This window comes from Corythoichthys intestinalis, chromosome 2 (assembly GCF_030265065.1).
Source record: "Corythoichthys intestinalis isolate RoL2023-P3 chromosome 2, ASM3026506v1, whole genome shotgun sequence".
Classification (NCBI taxonomy): Eukaryota; Metazoa; Chordata; class Actinopteri; order Syngnathiformes; family Syngnathidae; genus Corythoichthys; species Corythoichthys intestinalis.
This window is the reverse complement of record NC_080396.1, coordinates 77,577,910-77,596,267: the sequence shown is the minus strand read 5'-3', so window position 1 is coordinate 77,596,267 and position 18,358 is coordinate 77,577,910. Positions and strand designations below refer to the sequence as shown.

Below are 18,358 nucleotides of genomic sequence, written 5' to 3'. Positions count from 1 at the left end.
TCGTGGTTCATCAGGGGTAAAGAGTGACAAGTTACAGTGCCTTGCAAAAGTATTCGGCCCCCTTGAATCTTGCAACCTTTCGCCACATTTCAGGCTTCAAACATTAAGATATGAAATTTAATTTTTTTGTCAAGAATCAACAACAAGTGGGACACAATCGTGAAGTGGAACAACATTTATTGGATAATTTAAACTTTTTTAACAAATAAAAAACTGAAAAGTGGGGCGTGCAATATTATTCGGCCCCTTTACTTTCAGTGCAGCAAACTCACTCCAGAAGTTCAGTGAGGATCTCTGAATGATCCAATGTTGTCCTAAATGACCGATGATGATAAATAGAATCCAAATGTGTGTAATCAAGTCTCCGTATAAATGCACCTGCTCTGTGATAGTCTCAGGGTTCTGTTTAAAGTGCAGAGAGCATTATGAAAACCAAGGAACACACCAGGCAGGTCCGAGGTACTGTTGTGGAGAAGTTTAAAGCCGGATTTGGATACAAAAAGATTTCCCAAGCTTTAAACATCTCAAGGAGCACTGTGCAAGCCATCATATTGAAATGGAAGGAGCATCAGACCACTGCAAATCTACCAAGACCCGGCCGTCCTTCCAAACTTTCTTCTCAAACAAGGAGAAAACTGATCAGAGATGCAGCCAAGAGGCCCATGATCACTCTGGATGAACTGCAGAGATCTACAGCTGAGGTGGGAGAGTCTGTCCATAGGACAACAATCAGTCGTACACTGCACAAATCTGGCCTTTATGGAAGAGTGGCAAGAAGAAAGGCATTTCTCAAAGATATCCATAAAAAGTCTCGTTTAAAGTTTGCCACAAGCCACCTGGGAGACACACCAAACATGTGGAAGAAGGTGCTCTGGTCAGATGAAACCAAAATTGAACGTTTTGGCCACAATGCAAAACGATATGTTTGGCGTAAAAGCGACACAGCTCATCACCCTGAACAAACCATCCCTACTGTCAAACATGGTGGTGGCAGCATCATGGTTTGGGCCTGCTTTTCTTCAGCAGGGACAGGAAATTGACGGGAAGATGGATGCAGCCAAATACAGGAACATTCTGGAAGAAAACCTGTTGGTATCTGCACAAGACCTGAGACTGGGACGGAGATTTAGCTTCCAACAGGACAATGAGCCAAAACATAAAGCCAAATCTACAATGGAGTGGTTCAAAAATAAATGTATCCAGGTGTTAGAATGGCCAAGTCAAAGTCCAGACCTGAATCCAATCGAGAATCTGTGGAAAGAGCTGAAGACTGCTGTTCACAAACACTCTCCATCCAACCTCACTGAGCTCGAGCTGTTTTGCAAGGAAGAATGGGCAAGAATGTCAGTCTCTCGATGTGCAAAACTGATAGAAACATACCCCAAGCGACTTGCAGCTGTAATTGGAGCAAAAGGTGGCACTACAAAGTATTAACGCAAGGGGGCCGAATAATATTGCACGCCCCACTTTTCAGTTTTTTATTTGTTAAAAAAGTTTAAATTATCCAATAAATTTTGTTCCACTTCACGATTGTGTCTCACTTGTTGTTGATTCTTGACAAAAAATTAAAAATTTATATCTTTATGTTTGAAGCCTGAAATGTGGCGAAAGGTTACAAGGTTCAAGGGGGCCGAATACTTTTGCAAGGCACTGTACATTTCCTCTTCTTTCCGTTACTAAGCATTTATTGGGGTTTGTTTAAGGATTTTTCCCCTAACCTACTGTATATCCTAACCCCCCACCCACCCATCAAAAAATAGTTGTAGCAATGTCACTATGTACAATAACGGGGAATACGTCATTTGGAAGATGACACACAAAGATTGAGCAAATCTGACATATTTCTATGCTTTTATGCCAGGTGGACTTTGAAGCAGCAGCCCAGTCAGTAATGATGGAAACCCTGCGGGAGATCAAACAGCTGCGTCCTAAAGCATTATGGGGCATATCCCCATACCCAAGCTGCTTCTATGGTGATTCTGACCAACCTGAGATAGCAAATGACAGTGGCCAGTGCCCCCCTGCTGAAATGGCCCTTAATGATGAGCTTTTGTGGCTGTGGAAGCAATGCTCTGCCCTCTACCCTCTGCTCACGCTGGAGAAGCTACAGGTGGGTAAAGCTTTTGGATCAAAAATATGTCCATTCACTTTTTCTTCCTGCATGCTTACGATTTTACAGGGATATATATGATATTATACGTTGGTTATCGTCCCAGTTGATTATTATATTCATTACAACCACGAAAATCTTTCTTTGAAGTAAAGAAACATACCTCCTAAACAGCCTCCATGGTTCTCTCTTTCTGCCACATTACTAGTTACTTTGTAGTTTATTGAAAGTTTATTGTAGTTTGTTGAAATTTGAAGGGCAGAAGCAGAGCTTGTCCTCCCACACACACATACGTGTGCGTGTGTGTGTGTGTGTGTGGGGGGGGGGGGCGTGAGAGAAAATTGTATCTGTATAATCAATCAAATAAATGAATATCAGTATGCTAACGTGCGTAGCGTATAATGTGTACACACACACTCGTTTATCTGCCCTGGCGGGGACAGTAGACATCCACGTGCCTACTGAAATGTATAGACATCAGTCTATCACCCCCCAAAAAAACTTTTTTATTTTAGATTTGTATCTTTCACTTAGAATACTGTTGGAATTTGACCTTTTAGCCAGATTGCCGTAATCACGCCAGCCAAACTGCCGGAACGTGCTAGCAAATAGCCGGCGCAAATCCGACAACCTGGCCAAATGACCAAACTTCGCGCGTTCACGTTAGTTTTAACTAGGGTTGGGAATCTCTGGCATGAAGCCGATTCTATATGTACCTAGATACATAGGTTATGATTCGATTAAAAAAACGATACCTTTTTAAGGCGAAACGGTTTGATGCAGTGTGAAAACAATACGATAGTAAACATTTGTCGTGATTGTTCTTACATTATTTTAAACAGATAAAAATAAAGACCACATTTCTACAAGCAAAAATAAACAGAATTTTATTCCAATGTCTGTTTATTTTTGAGAAATAAAAAAAGGATTACTGAATTACCATCATTTTGTTGGATGGGATTGATAAGAAAATAAAACTCCATAGTTTCATGCCTCAGACCGACCCCGTTTATATATCTTAAAATAGGGATTGTCATATCTTTTTATTGGTTATTTATCATAACAAAACAACATACAAACAATTAATAAACTGGATATGAACGATATCCAAAAACTGACATTGAAGCAGCAGTTAGTGTTAAAACATAGGCAAACATTACACAGGTACGTAGTCGTAGAAAGATTGGCTCGCAGGAATATTTTTCCATAAGACCCACGGAGGAGAATCAGGCTTTGAGCCATTTTCAAGCCAGAATAGTAACATTTGAATGTTTACAGCCCAGTAGTAGTATAGAAAATTTGGGAAAGGAATGCCGCCATGTTCTCTTTTTCTTTCCAGAAACTCTCTCCTAATTCGAGGTGTAGTTTTGGTCCAGATGAATGTTGACAGGTGTTTATCCAATTCTTTAAAATAGGCTTGAGAAATAAAAACTGGAATCATTTTAAACAGATAAAGAAATTTAAACAATATATACATTTTTACTGAATGAATCCTTCCCACAAGGGATAGAGGCAGATTTGACCATCTCTTTACATCTTTTTTGCTTATTTAGCACCTTAGTGAAATTTTTCTCAAATAAGCTTTTATTTTTGTAAGTAACCGCCACACGTAGGTAGTTAAAATTGTCTTTAGCCATAAGCCTTGGAAATTCAACTGTTGAGTTTTGTTTGTTCGTATTGATGCCTTCGGTGTTGCATATAAAATAACGATCCAGGACAGAAATACTGGGCCAAATCCAAATTTTAGCGAATAGGAAGTTGTATTCAACTCGTTCAAATGCTTTTTGCGCATCCAGGGAAATCACAACCTCTAGTGAAACGTCATTTCACTGATAAATGACATTCAAGACGGGACGTTTTCAGTCATAAATCCCATCTGATCAGGGTGTATTAGCTTTGATAATACTTTTTCTAATCTACTCGCGACTACGTTTAATATTATTTTATAATCACAGTTTAGGAGACTAATTGGACGGTATGATTCGCAGAGCAATGGGTCTCCTTTATTGATAAGAGTGAAATTGTTGCTTTTATCATAGTTGCCGGTCTGACTTTTTTTAAATCAAGAATCTCTTTACAAACCTTGAGCAGAGGTGGAACCAGTTTTGTTATACATTTTTTTAAAAGAAGCTTATAGGAAATCCATCCCGGCCAGGGGCCTTGCTGGGTTTCATTTTCCTCATGGCATCACTAATTTCAGACCGTGTGATATCAGATTCGAGTGAGTTTTTATCCACCTCCTGAGTATATCTGTAAGATCCTGTAATATCCTTAATTCAGCTTCAGGCTTCAAAGCTTCTCATAGAAGGATTTAAATTCTGCATTTATGTCCTTTTGGTCTGTTAATATTTGCCCATGTTAATTTTTAATTGCTGTTAGGAAGCCTGCACTAGGTTTAGCTGGTTTTAGCCTGTTTTACCTGATGAGATAACAGCTTGCCAGCGAGATCGCCATATTAATAATAAGTAAGACAGGATCGTAGATACTGGTCTGTGGCCTTATTGTTGGTAACTGAGTCAAATTCTGTTTAAAGCAGAATTCTTCCCTTATATAAGTCATCTGAGGGTCTTATTGCATGTAATTGGTCTATTTCTTTAATACGATCCATTAACTGTGAGGCTCTTTTTGTCTGTAATTTATTTTCAGTGGCAACATAGGATATCACTTGTCCCCTTAGATAAGCTTTTGAAGTTTCCCAAATTAGAGAATACCTAATCCCTGGTGTTCCATTTAAATCCATGAAGAAGTCAATTTGTGTGTTGTCTCGCTCAGTCAGCTGCATGACGCTCATGTTGGGCTTCAGTAGTCAGTGGGCATCCTTATCTGCCCGTTGTCTTGGTGCTGCAAATTCCAATAACTCCAATAACTCCAACTCCACTTATACTTTAGATATATTCTACTGTTTTTTCCTAACCTATGATTGAAATGCTATTTATTTTACATTGGGTATTTTAGGGTAATAGAGTCAAACAGCAAATATGGGAGACAATACTATTACCTTCAATACCAAGATAAATCATTTTTAAGATCTCACTTTTGTATGACCTTTTACCAGTGGTGTGGTGACATTCGATCAATTAATTGGCAAACTCAGGTGTGCCCTCTCTGGTAGCCTGAGAGTTTTAGAATGAAAAGGAAACATTTTATAATTTTAAATAAAAAAATCCAATTCTCGCCTCGTTTGGCTGATGAAAAGAACACCGGACGTGAACGACATTAAAATAAAGCAAGATATGATTGATGATGACAGTGGAGATTATAAATGAAAAAAAAAAAAAAAAGAATATCATTATATATCGGATGGATTTTTTTCCACTCTGAATAATAATAATAATAATTAAAAAAAAAAAAAAAAAAAACATTATTTGTGGTGATTTTAACATTGATTTGTTAAATACCATGGAACAAAAAGGCATTGATGATTTTCTGGACACAATGTATAGTTTGAGCTAATACCCAACAATTACAAAACCTACCTGCTTGCATGGCAGCAGCCCCATTGGTGTGTGTGAATGTGTGTGTGAACGGGTAAATGTGTGCTAATGTAAAGCGCTTTGGGCATGGTAGCCATGCAGATAAATGCGCTATATAAGTAAGTACTGTCCATACCAGAGTAAAATTACATACAGTAGTGCCACAATTGTAGTGCTTCCATACGCTTTTGCGTACCGATGGCTGACCACTGTATTTGCGGCGGTCACGAGAAAATAACTTCTCAAAATTTTGAAGAGCAGGCCACACTGAGTAATTACTTTAGTGATGGGACGAAATGAGCCGAGGTTCCGAAGCTTGTGTCGAGTAATGGGAGGGGGGTTTCCACGAAGCTTGTAGCGAGGCGCGCTTCATTTCGGCAAAACCCGGAAATGATGACGTGGGAAGCCTCGCCGGCGGCTGGCTGAATCTCGTGAGTGCTTCGGAAGTGATCCAACGTTTGGTGCACATTGCAAAAACAGGACAGACTACGGTATAAATTGGTTGCAAAACGCAATGGCGATCGCCTGTTATCTCACATTTTGTGGATTTCGGGCTCCTGTACTTGTTACATCTGTGCGCAACAGTGCAACCAGTGCAATCTTTTTTCGAGTCTTGTCCTTTGCTTGCGATGGAACCTGCGCGAAAAGAGCGATCCTCCCCTGTATGGGAACATTTTGATTTGATTGCTTTCAATAAGGTAAGGGAGAAAAACTACTTTAATATAAATGTGAGTGTGTGTGTGTACCTATCTGAACCAAACATCAACAGAATGAACAATCCATTAGTGTACTGGGAGGCACAAAAGAATACCTACCCAAATTTATATAAACTGGCACTCACATTTCTCTGCACCCTAGCTTCATCTGTGCATTGTGAAAGAATATTTTCTAAAGCTGGTGAAATATTTTCCACAAAAAAAAAAGAAACTGTTTAAAGCCAGCCACTGTGGGAACGCTATTATTTCTAAATAAAAATGAATAACAAATTACCCTTAGCACTTGTTGTATTTTGTTCACATACTGAATTACTAACACAAGCACATTCATATCTTTGTCTTAAGCAAATAGCCATTGAATTCTTAACAATGTTGACCTCTTGGGCTTCTAGACCACTTGATGGCGCCATAGGGTAAATGAATCACCATGAAGCTTTGCTACATGTGCAAACCAATTGGCTGCAAAGCTTCATTGCTTCATGAGGCTTCATTTGGCCATCACTAAATTACTTCCGTGTTCCCCCACCCCCGTCAAAAGACAGACGACAGAGACGTCACCGGAGCTACCGAAAAAAAGGACTTTTGCTGAAAAGTGGCTACAAGAGGTACCATGGCTAGAAGCAAATGGTGCTCGCACGGAAATGCGTTACAAAATGTGCTGTGAGAATCCCAATGTCGCCGATAAGAGCAGCGCATTTTATGTAGGGTCAAAGAATTTCAGCCATCCAAACTTTGAAAAGCACGAAAAAAACAGAGAGCATGTGGCAATTAAGCAAACTATCGATGTCAAACAGGACCCCACTCGCCCTATGGACAAGTGGTGGAATAAAGGTAACGAACAGCGACATGCACTGACAAACGTGTTTTTGCTCGCATTTTACAAAGCTAAACATGCACGTTCAATGAGGTCTTATGAGGAGGATATCCCACTTTTAAAAGGCTTGGAGTTAATGTGGGAGCCGCATAATGCCCTTTATTTTGAATTGGTGCTTCTTATTTCTTTACATTTCACTTCAAAGTAATGGCAATTTTGTTGTGCCAGTTGATGTTAATCAAGCATCAATTGTTAATATAATTAATTAAAGTTAATTGGCTCTAAGTAAAGCTTGTCATAAATTTATCGCATCAGGCGAGTCGGCTCTCAAGCTCAATGAGGACCAAGTCACATCTCCAGGTCCTCCTCTGAGAACCTGGGCAAAAAATTATGTGCACCCCTGCTTATAACACTTTTTAAAGATATATTCACTTCCTTGTAAAATAAGTATTGTCCATTAAGTGAATGCTGTCTTAAGAAGAAATACATAAAAAGCCCTTGGCTCACAAAAGGAATAATTAACGCTTGTAAAATGAAAAATAATCTGAATAAATTACAGACGCCGAACAATAATATAAAAAGTATAAGAAAGAAATAACTGATGTTATAGAAGTAGGAAATGGTTGTATTTAAAAAAAAAAAATTGTATGAAAATAAAACCAACATGAACGGAACCTGGAACATACTGAACAGTTTCATTCAGGGGTGTCAAACTCAAATTCACAGTGGTCCAAAATTTTTAAATTAAACAAAGCCGCGGGCCAAGGTTGAACAAATGAACCTTTTAATTTGGAACCAAACAAGTTTTGATTTAACAATGAATACTGAACAAGCAAGGCTTATATAACTTAAAAGTACAGGCGTGCAAAATGGAGTCGCTAATAATACTACTAAAAATAACAATAGTAGTAATAATAATTTAAAAAGAAAAAAACATTAATGGAATATTAAAATCTGGATGAAAATTGAATGTCTCCTTTCTGTTTGCAGTCTTCTGAGATAAATGTCAAAATTAGCTTCTTACACAGGCTAATAAATTTGAAATTAAAAAAACATAACTACGAATAAATCAACCATTCAGGCCTTGGAGTAGCAAGAAAAAGTGTATAGAAAATGTATTTACTGCTCATTTTGCGACACACTGATCTACTGTGATATGCCCAAGCCAGACACCTGGCATCTTTTCTTGGACGCCAGTTCATCAATGTCGGAGCTCAGGGTTTGAGCTGAGGAAACCTTCATTATCGAACAAAGGTGTTTGTCAGTCAGATTTGTCCTGTGAGACATTTTCATCATCTTCATTGAGGAGAAAAGTTGCTCACATAAGTAAGTGCTACCAAACATGTAGAGCAATTGAGCCGTCTCCCACCTGTCCAAAAAAGTTCTATTTTCTGCCTTTCTTTTCACCATTTCTTGGTAGGGTAACCCAGTGACAGCTGTGGTCACAGTTTTGCCCTGAATCCATCAGGGGTTTTAGCCGAAAGAGTGTGCACGAAGACGGATCACTACCTTCTTAATACATCCATGACCGCTACCATAGACACTACTGACACAAAGGAGGGGGTGTGTCTGCCTCTGTCGCGTTGTTTTGACGTGCCAAAACAACAGCAAAGCATCATGGGATTTGTAGTATAAGTGGTGAATATGGCATTACAGTGCTGCCACCATGTAATACCAGCGGGCCAGCTCTAATATTTAATTCAAATTGCTTCGTGCGCCAAATATAATTACATTGCGGGCCAGAGTTTGACGCCTATGGTTTAATTAAACATGGACCGCCAAAGTGTATATATCCTAATTATTTTTTAAGATGAAAACGGGGAGATTTATGAAATGAACGAAATAGTGAATAAATTCAACAATTTTTTGGAAACGTAGGCTCAAAATTGGCCGCTCATATTCCTGATCTAGGATCTGACAAACAATTTTCAAATATTAAGCAAAATGCCTATTTGTTAGGTTGCGCTGGGGAATTGAACCCCAAAGCAGACAAGGGAGATGACTGTAATTATTCACAAGTTTTATTGTCAGGTGCGCGCAGATGGTCACAGTAGCGCGTGTGCACGTTGGGTGCTAGCTGGTAAGCGTAGTTGTGATCTCAGGCAACGGTACAGGTCAGGGAGCAGGCACGAGGAATCCTGGGACGGAACAAAGGTCAGATTAGCCGGGAGTATATATGTCGGTAAATACCTGAGTGCTGGAGGTGACTGACGGGAATGCCGAAAGAGTTGGTCTGGCGACGAGTGGCAACGACGATCAGGCTTTTGTAGTCGGCTGATGTTAATGGTTCGCAGCTGTCGTCGCTTCCCCCCGTCTGGTCTCCAGCCTGTAATCAAGGAGCCCTAACACTATTCATTTATTCTTTCAGCAGAAAATGAACACGAAGTGATAAATACTACACTTAAATGTCAAAGTAAGACGTCTACCTACTGTCATGATAGTTTAGTTTAGTTTAGTTTAGTTTAGTTTAGTTTAGTTTAGTTTAGTTTATTCACACATCATATCATGGTACACACAGGAACATGGTCATATGTACAAGCAGTTCATCTGATCAGATGCATGAAGGGGACACTCCGAATAAGCTATTTAAAGCTTTTAGTAGGGGCCCAGTCAAACAGCACACACATACACACACCCATACACATACATACAGTTGACAATGGAAAATTTTAACATTCTGATTACATCGGATTTGACATGTGATACCATAGTAGTGTTAGTCAAAGACTCAGCATATTAAGTATACATTGCAAGGAGGTGAGCTTTCAATTTTTTCTTAAAAATGGAGATGGAGTGTGACATTTTCAGTGTTTCGTCCAGTTGATTCCAGATCTGTGGTCCTCTGCATACAATGCCAAAGCATGTATGACTTTAAATGACTTTAGACTTCTGCTTTTTCCAGTGATGTGATTTTTTCTTCTGGAAGTATATGTGTGCTGAGGAGTACTGATTGGGATGAGATCACTTAATGTATGGTTTAGTTTATGGATGACCTGATACATTATGCAAGCATTTTGAAAGTAGTTAAATTCTTTTAGCCTCAGAAGGTGGTGGTGGTGAAATATTAATTTAGTTGGAGCATTTAACCCGGACCATGTTATGGCACGTATGACTTTTTTTCTGCAGTGTTTCAAGCTTTTTAGATAGGTTTGAAATGTGTTGCACCATATGATATTACAATATTGTAGATGTGGTTCAAATAAAGATTTATACAGGGTGAGAAGTGCAGATAGTGGGATATAATGTCACAATTTAAAAAACAGAGCGGCATAATTCGACAGTTTATTTGTGAGCTCATCAATATGTTTTTTAAAGTTAAGGTACTCATCAATATGGACTCCCAGGAATTTTGTAGAGCAGACTCTTTCAGTGGTTTCTCCATTTATGTTTAAACAGATTTGTTTGATGGACTGTTTTTTATAGGAGTGAAACACAATGTAATTTGTTTTTTTTTATATTTAGGGAGAGTTTTTTACATTTGAACCATGTGTCTATTTTCTTTAGTTCACTATTTATGATTTGCTCAAGTGCAGAGGGATGTTTATGGGAAAAGAATACATTTGTATCATCAGCAAACAGTACTTTATAAAAAAAACAGATGACGAATTAACAAAGTCATTAATGTAAAGGATGAAGATGAGTGGCCCTAAGATGGTGCCCTGGGGGACTCCATGATTGAGGAGTTTGTATGATGATTCTGAATTATTGATCCTGACATACTGATGTCTTCCAGATAGATAGCTACTGAACCATTCTAGCGCTAGGCCTCTAATCCCATAATGTTGTAGTTTTTTAATTAATATATCGGTTTTAATGGTGTCAAATGCTTTAGATAGGTCCAGAAAAATGCCGACTCCGTAGTCACCTTTGTAAATTGTATCGTGGATTTTTTTTCTGTTAGGTCAAGTACTGTCATATATGTACTATTTTTCTTTCTGAATCCATACTGCAATAGTACAATGATGTCTAGCTTGTCTAAGTAGTTACTGAGTTTGTTGTAGACTACTCTTTCCAATACCTTGGAAAGGGTAGGCAAAATAGATATTGGTCGGTAATTGCTCAGATCATTTTTATTTCCAGATTTAAAAATTGGTGTGATTCGTGCAATTTTTGCTGTTTGAGGCACTACTCCAGAGAGTAGTGATAAGTTGATACAGTGGGTAAGAGGTGCAGTGATAATGTTGGAAATGCTTTTCAGAATGATGCTAGAGAGTCCATCTGCTGCAGCTGAATTTGAATTCTTCATATTCATGATTATTTTATAGACTTCATCATAGGTAGTTGGATTCAGGAAGAAGGAGCCCAGGTAATTACCTGATAAATAATCTCTAAAAAGAGGCATCTTGAGGCTGACTGATTTTACTAGATATATTACTACCAATAGAGACAAAGTAATCATTAAATTTGTCAGTAAGACTGTTATTTGTGGCGGCTGTAAATGTATTATTATCATGGGCAGGGAGCACAGGAGTTTTTTGTTTTTTTTGCTTAGGACCTTGTGTAGTACTCGCCAACATTTCTTACAGTCACCCTGTGATGCGTTTATCAATTCTGCATAATGGTTACTTTTTCTTTTCCTGATAATGTGTGTAAGTTTATTTCTATAATTAATATATTCATTTTTGTTATTATAATTAGGTGTGTTTATATATCTTTTGTATAATTTATTTTTGTGCTTAATAGATTTTAGTATGCCCTTGGTAATCCATGGACTTTTATTGAATGTGCTGCATTTGATGCTTTTTTCAGGAATTGTCCTTTCAATCGAGTCACTTATTTCTTTAGTAAGCGTCTCAAATGCAGTATTAGTATCACTACAACTGTATATTTTATTCCATGCCTTGTCCTTCAAATCCTCACTCAAATTATACATAGTTTCTTCATTTAATATTTTTATTTTTATTTCATGCTATTTGGGTGATGATTTAATATGAAGGTCAGCAAATAATACAATGGGGTAGTGATCCGAAATGTCAGAGAGTACGGCTCCAGACGTAAGTGTAGAGTTTTGAATATTTGTGATGATGTTATCAATAATTGACTTTGTGGATTGAGTGACTCTGGTATAGGTATTAATTGTAGGGTAGAAGGATGAAGAATATAATACATTTATAAATTCATTTTGAGCAGTAGCATCCCTAGAGAGGTCAATATTGAAGTCGCCAGGATGATACAACTCTTGCTTTTGCTGTTTATATAGAATAATGCTTCCTCCATTCTGGTCCTAAATATTTCTAGGTCCGCGTCTGGGGGACGATAGATCACGCCGATAATAAGGTTCTTCCTGTTTTTACCACTTTTCTCAACAAAAAGGGAGTCACTATGATTGTCTGCTATGACAATATCATCACAGACATTCACATTGTATGCAGAGGAGATATATAGGCACACACCACCACCAGATCTGCCACATCTGTTCTTGGTAAACAAGTTATAACCATTAAGACTTAAGATGTCAATGTATGATCTATCATTCAACCAAGTTTCACTACAACCTATTGCAACAAAGTTGCAGCCTGTACTTGTAAGAAGAGTAACTAAATCATCATAGTGCTTGTTCAGGCTTCTGATATTTAGATGTAGGAATGAACAATTATTCCTATTCGTCAATGCTTTTAGTTGCTCAGGTTTATACTGTTTGCAACTTATGTTTCTATAATAATTCACTACACTGTGTCACTTCCTCTCCTTCGCTGTCTAATTCATTAAATACCATTAATAAAGTACTTGGTGCAATTTACTGAAATCCTGTAATCAACATACATCCTTATGAACATGTAAATATACATATACTCATCCATTTTGAAGACGACCCAGCCACCATACACACATACTGCCATACACTCAGATTCATAGTAATCCTCTGTGAACATTACCAAACTATATTGCCACAGAGCAGACAAGCAAACAAGGAGAGCCTTGTTCTGTTCAGGTCAGTTAAGTAGTATTTATGTCAATTCCTTAGCCAAATTGAAAAAAAAACAAAAAAAAAACAATAATAGTAATAGTAGTAAATAAAATAGAAGAGAGAGTGAGAGAGAAGATGAGGACTGATGAGAGAAGATGGAGAAGAGAGAGTGTAGGAAATTAACCGTCTTCCAGGGTCCTCAGTTGTCATGGTGGCAGAGACGCGATCTGGAGACGTCATCACCATGCGTCTGTGTTTACACTTGCGGGGCGGCCGCATGTGACATCTTGACGGACTGTTCCTCTTGGAAGTTAGGCATAATGTTTTTGTCTCCTTTACTAAGCCAGTAAGTTAATCGGGGGTTCGTGTAAAGTTTGCCGTCGATGTAGAGCTTGTCAATGGACAGACGAGCGCTCTGTTTGGCTTTCCTTGCCTCGGCCATGATCGGGTGTAGCAACCTCCGTCATGATGTGTTCATGATCTCCGGCGGGAAATGGTCGCCGATGGAGTAGCTGGTGCCCTTTAGCTCTCTACCCCTCGACATGACGGCAGACTTCATCTTGGAGTCAACGGCTGTAGCCACAATGGGACGGGGCCGCTGTTGGTCACTTTTAGCCCTCCCAAAGCGGTGCACCCTGGAAAAGCGAATCGCTCCGGCGTCCTCGGGCTTCATTTTCAGCTCGTTGACAAGGAACATCTTAAGAAGTTCTTCTGATTTTTGGTGAGTTTCATTTTTTGTTTCTGCAAGTCCGTGTATAATGATGTTGTCTCTCATGCTTCGGCACTGCAAATCAATTATGGAATTTGCCATGTTGATTTTATCTTTTTGGAGTTCAGCTGTCAAATGTTTTACAATTGTTCACTTCCGCCCGAATAGACGCATTGTCAGCCTTTAGTATCTCGATGAGCGAGTTGTTAAACTCCACAGACTCCTTTAGTTCTTTGACATCTGTTGTGAGTTGCTCGAGTAAATCGAGCTTCTTGAGTTGTAGCTCAAGAAGTTATAGCTGTATATGTATAGTTGTAGTTATAGCTGCGATAGATTCGCCGATGTCTCGAGATTCCATTTCGCCTGAGCTCATTTTAGCTCGGGTGACTTTAGCCTCGGATTTGTTGCTAGGCATAACGCTTTTATGGTGGAAGATGCGTTAGGTTTCAAATCCTCTATCAGTTCCTCAACAGGCAAATCCGGGTTATTATGGTTCTGGTCAGTGATCAAACTGGATATGATGGCATACTTAGGAGGTTTGGCAGAGAGTACAGCTTAGCACTTCATGCGGTCGGCCATCTTGAGTCTAGGTCAAACTGCGTTCACATGATATCAATATTGCAAAACCCTCGGCATATATACAGTAAATTCAATTTATCATTCCTAACTGGTTGTTTTCCTGGAAAGATGAACATTGCAAAAGTAATTCAACAATTCAAAGATGATAACAAGCATTGTTTTTCCAATTACAGACCAATTTCTCTATTGCCCCAGTTTTCAAAAATTCTTGAGAAACTATTCAATTTTAAATTTGAAAAGTTTCTTGAAAAACATCAGATAAAACATGAGGGACATTATGGGTTCAGAACTAAAAGAACTACATCAATGGCAATGAGTGACAAACTTGAAGAAATCACGAATGCAATAGACAAAACAAAAACAGGCCATTGGTGTTTTTTTTTTTTTTTTTTTTTTTTTTTTTTTATCTTAAAAAGGCATTCAGCACAACAAATCATTTAATTTTACTAAATAAGTTGGAAAAATGTGGATTTAGTGGTGTGGCTGGAGACTGGGTAGAAAGCTACTTAATGGAAAGGGTACAGTATGTTAAGATGGGCGAGAACATATCTGGCACCCTTCAAATTGGCTGTGGTGTCCCTTAAGGGTCTGTGTTGGGACCAAAACTGTTCATTTTATACATAAAGGATATCTTCGACGTATCTCATGCATTAAAATTTATTTGGTGACGGCACCAACAAACTCTATAGTGGTATTAATTGTAGCGAGCTTGTTACTAACATAAATAAGGAACTAAAAGCCATAAAGAAATGGTGTTATACTTCTATAGCACTTTTCCACCTTTCAAGGCGCTCTACACTATCTCGCCATCCACCTACTGGTGACACAGCACCAGGAGCAACATGGGGTTCAGTATCTTGCTCAAGGACACTTAGGCAAGTTCATCAGGGCGGAGAACTGAACCCACAACCTCTGGGTTGGGGGACAACTACTCTACCACTGAGCCACGCCACCCCAATGACGTAGATTAATAAATATACAGTGGTACCTCTACATACGAAGTTAATCCGTTCCAGGACCTTGATTGTAAGTCGAAATGGTCGTATGTCGAGCAGGCTTTTCCCATAGGAATACATTGTAATTCAATTAATTCGTTCCACAGCCCAAAAACCCAACCTAATCCATTATAAATACTGCTGGTACTATTACAAATAGCAATTAAACAAAGCAAAACAAATAAATTATGAATAAAAGTCGTAATAATAATAATAATAACAACAATCAGTGGTTTGAAAAAAGCATTTTTATTGTCACCTTAATGTAAAAGCGGTGAATGGAGACGAAGCAGACAGCGCATGTTGCAGGAGGACACGGCGAGCCCGTGCTGTAATTTAACACATTAAATTAGACACATGTAAAACGAAAATTCGTTTAAAAAAAAAATTAGCCTTTTTTTTTCACCTTGATTTAGAGTGGTGAACGAGACAGCGGGTGTTGCAGGAGGAGGGAATACGGCGAGCCGAGGGAGGATGCGGCGAGCCACGTTCTACTTTAACAAACACATTAGACACATGTAAAACGAAAATTAGTTTAAAAAACATTAAAAAAAAAAAAAAAAAAAAAAAAAGGTTTCTTTTATTGTCACCTTAACTTAGGGTGCATGGCGAACGGAGGCGGCCGAGACAGCTCCATGTAGCCTCCTTCCTCCACAATGTTTTCAAAATGCTGAACAAATTCCTTGGCAGTCTCGGCGTCACAACTTGCAGCCTCCCCGTGACGAACAACAGAATGAATACCGGTCCGTTTCTTGAACTTTTCGAACCAACCGTGAGAAGCCTTGAATTCTTCCTCGGCGGCGAGATGGCTCTCCACTTCCGCGTTCCCTTCAGGTGCGGTCTTTAAGTCATTATAAACAGCGCACGCTTTCTGACAGATTATTGCTTCAGTGACTGAATCACCAGCGATCTCTTTATCCTTAATCCAAATGAGTAAAAGGCGTTCCATCTCCTCCAAAATAACGCCACGACGTTTCGACAGGATAGTAGTCCCTTTGGAGGCGTTTACCTTCTTTATAGCTTCCGCCTGCTTGATGACCGTCGAAATTGTTGACATATTCCGGCCATATTGTCGAGCCAACTCGCTAACGCGTGCACCCTGCTCATATTTTTCAATCATCTCTTTCTTAATTTCAATTGTAAGCATCTCCTTTTTCCTTTTCCCCTCACTTTTACCAACGACCTTGGGACCCATGTTGATTTTTTTTTTTAAAGAAAACCCGCCGTGCTGCGGTATTCAGCGAAACCAATTCAATCACGACGCTGCCGTAAATCGTCGTATTTCGAGCAACTCGTCGGATGTAGAAACAAATGGCGGCTCAAATTTTACGTCGGATGTCGAAAAGATCGTGTGTCGAAGTGATCGTATGTAGAGGTACCACTGTATATATATATATATATATATATATATATATAAAGCAATATTGTTTGGTCATGTAATAACAAATTCTGAGTTGCAAATAACGATAGAAGGTGTACCAATTGAAAATATAAATGAAGCAAAATTTCTGAGTGTTAGCATTGATCACAAGTTGTCATGGAAACCCCATATCAGATACAAAAAATAAAAATAAAAAATCGCCAAATGTCTATCAATCATAAATAAAGCAAAACATTACTTTGATGTAATTGCACTTCGTACTTTATGCTGCACTTTGGTACTCCCATTCTTTTTATATTGTGTCAAAGTATGGGGAAACACCTACCAAAGTGCAATAAATCTATTATGGCCCTTTCCCACTGAAACTAGTGGGTCAACGCGTGTTTTTCCAAGCCGATGCAACCCACTAGCAATTGGCATTTGGCACCTTTCCCATTGACAAAAAAAAGCCGTGTCTTTTTTTTTTTTTTTTTCACCCGTCTAACCCGCCACACCTCTTCAGCCGTGAAGTAAGGTTACGTGATGTCACCACGCTAAAATGCGCGTCGACAAATGCGACCTAATTCATTCAGTTCAAGGAAGTAAACAATGCAGAGCAAACTGTAAGCCTCCTTTCCGTTTGTGTTCTCTGTTTTCATGCTTTTTACTTCCCTCAAAATGGTCGAAATGCAGCAAAGGATCAACACTCTGCTTGTGCTGAGGCGACGTGAATTTTGATTTTGAAATTGAAAGGAGTCGTGTGGGGTGTGTTAAATGGGAGGCAACTGGTATGTTGTTATGATGCGTCACGCAAGAGCCTTATTTTTTGATGGGTGGGTGGGGGTTTAGGATATACAGTAGGTTAGGGGAAAAATCCTTAAACAAACCCCAATAAATGCTTAGTAACAGAAAGAAGAGGAAATGTACAGTGCCTTGCAAAAGTATTCGCCCCCCTTGAACCTTGCAAGCTTTCGCCACATTTCAGGCTTCAAACATAAAGATATAAAATTTAAATTTTTTTGTCAAGAATCAACAACAAGTGGGACACAATCGTGAAGTGGAACAAAAATTTATTGGATAATTTAAACTTTTTTAACAAATAAAAAACTGAAAAGTGGGGCGTGCAATATTATTCGGCCCCCTTGCGTTAAAACTTTGTAGCGCCACCTTTTGCTCCAATTACAGCTGCAAGTCGCTTGGGGTATGTTTCTATCAGTTTTACACATCGAGAGACTGACATTCTTGCCCATTCTTCCTTGCAAAACAGCTCGAGCTCAGTGAGGTTGGATGGAGAGGATGGAGAGAGTGAACAGCAGTCTTCAGCTCTTTCCACAGATTCTCGATTGGATTCAGGTCTGGACTTTGACTTGGCCATTCTAACACCTGGATACATTTATTTTTGAACCATTCCATTGTAGATTTAGCTTTATGTTTTGGATCATTGTCCTCTTGGAAGATAAATCTCCGTCCCAGTCTCAGGTCTTGTGCAGATACCAACAGGTTTTCTTCCAGAATGTTCCTGTATTTGGCTGCATCCATCTTCCCATCAATTTTAACCATCTTCCCTGTCCCTGCTGAAGAAAAGAGGCCCAAACCATGATGCTGCCACCACCATGTTTGACAGTGGGGATGGTGTGTTCAGGGTGATGAGCTGTGTCGCTTTTACGCCAAACATATCGTTTTGCATTGTGGCC

General features: G+C 39.0%; 2 protein-coding genes across 4 annotated transcripts in view; one reads left to right on the top strand and one right to left on the bottom strand.

The window, feature by feature from the left end:
- The window catches only part of si:dkey-72l14.3 (Glyco_hydro_56 domain-containing protein), a 137,003-nt gene that overhangs the window by 63,975 nt on the left and 54,670 nt on the right, over positions 1 to 18,358 (top strand). For all 3 annotated transcript variants that reach the window (XM_057819062.1, XM_057819053.1, XM_057819055.1), the window contains exon 3: positions 1,862 to 2,110. In XM_057819062.1, coding sequence (XP_057675045.1) covers positions 1,862 to 2,110 — 249 coding nt within the window. The remainder of the gene's footprint in view (positions 1 to 1,861; positions 2,111 to 18,358) is intronic.
- LOC130905558 (tigger transposable element-derived protein 1-like) lies at positions 15,578 to 16,644 on the bottom strand. Its single transcript, XM_057819089.1, has 2 exons — positions 15,711 to 16,644; positions 15,578 to 15,633 (listed from the first exon to the last, which is right to left on the bottom strand). The coding sequence occupies exon 1, from the start codon at positions 16,497 to 16,499 to the stop codon at positions 15,891 to 15,893; it is 609 nt and encodes a 202-aa protein (XP_057675072.1). The 5' UTR covers positions 16,500 to 16,644; the 3' UTR covers positions 15,578 to 15,633; positions 15,711 to 15,890.

Coding starts and splice junctions, on each gene's coding strand:
- LOC130905558 (XM_057819089.1), bottom strand. CDS start 16,499: ATGGGTCCCAAGGTCGTTGGTAAAAGTGAGGGGAAAAGGAAAAAGGAG.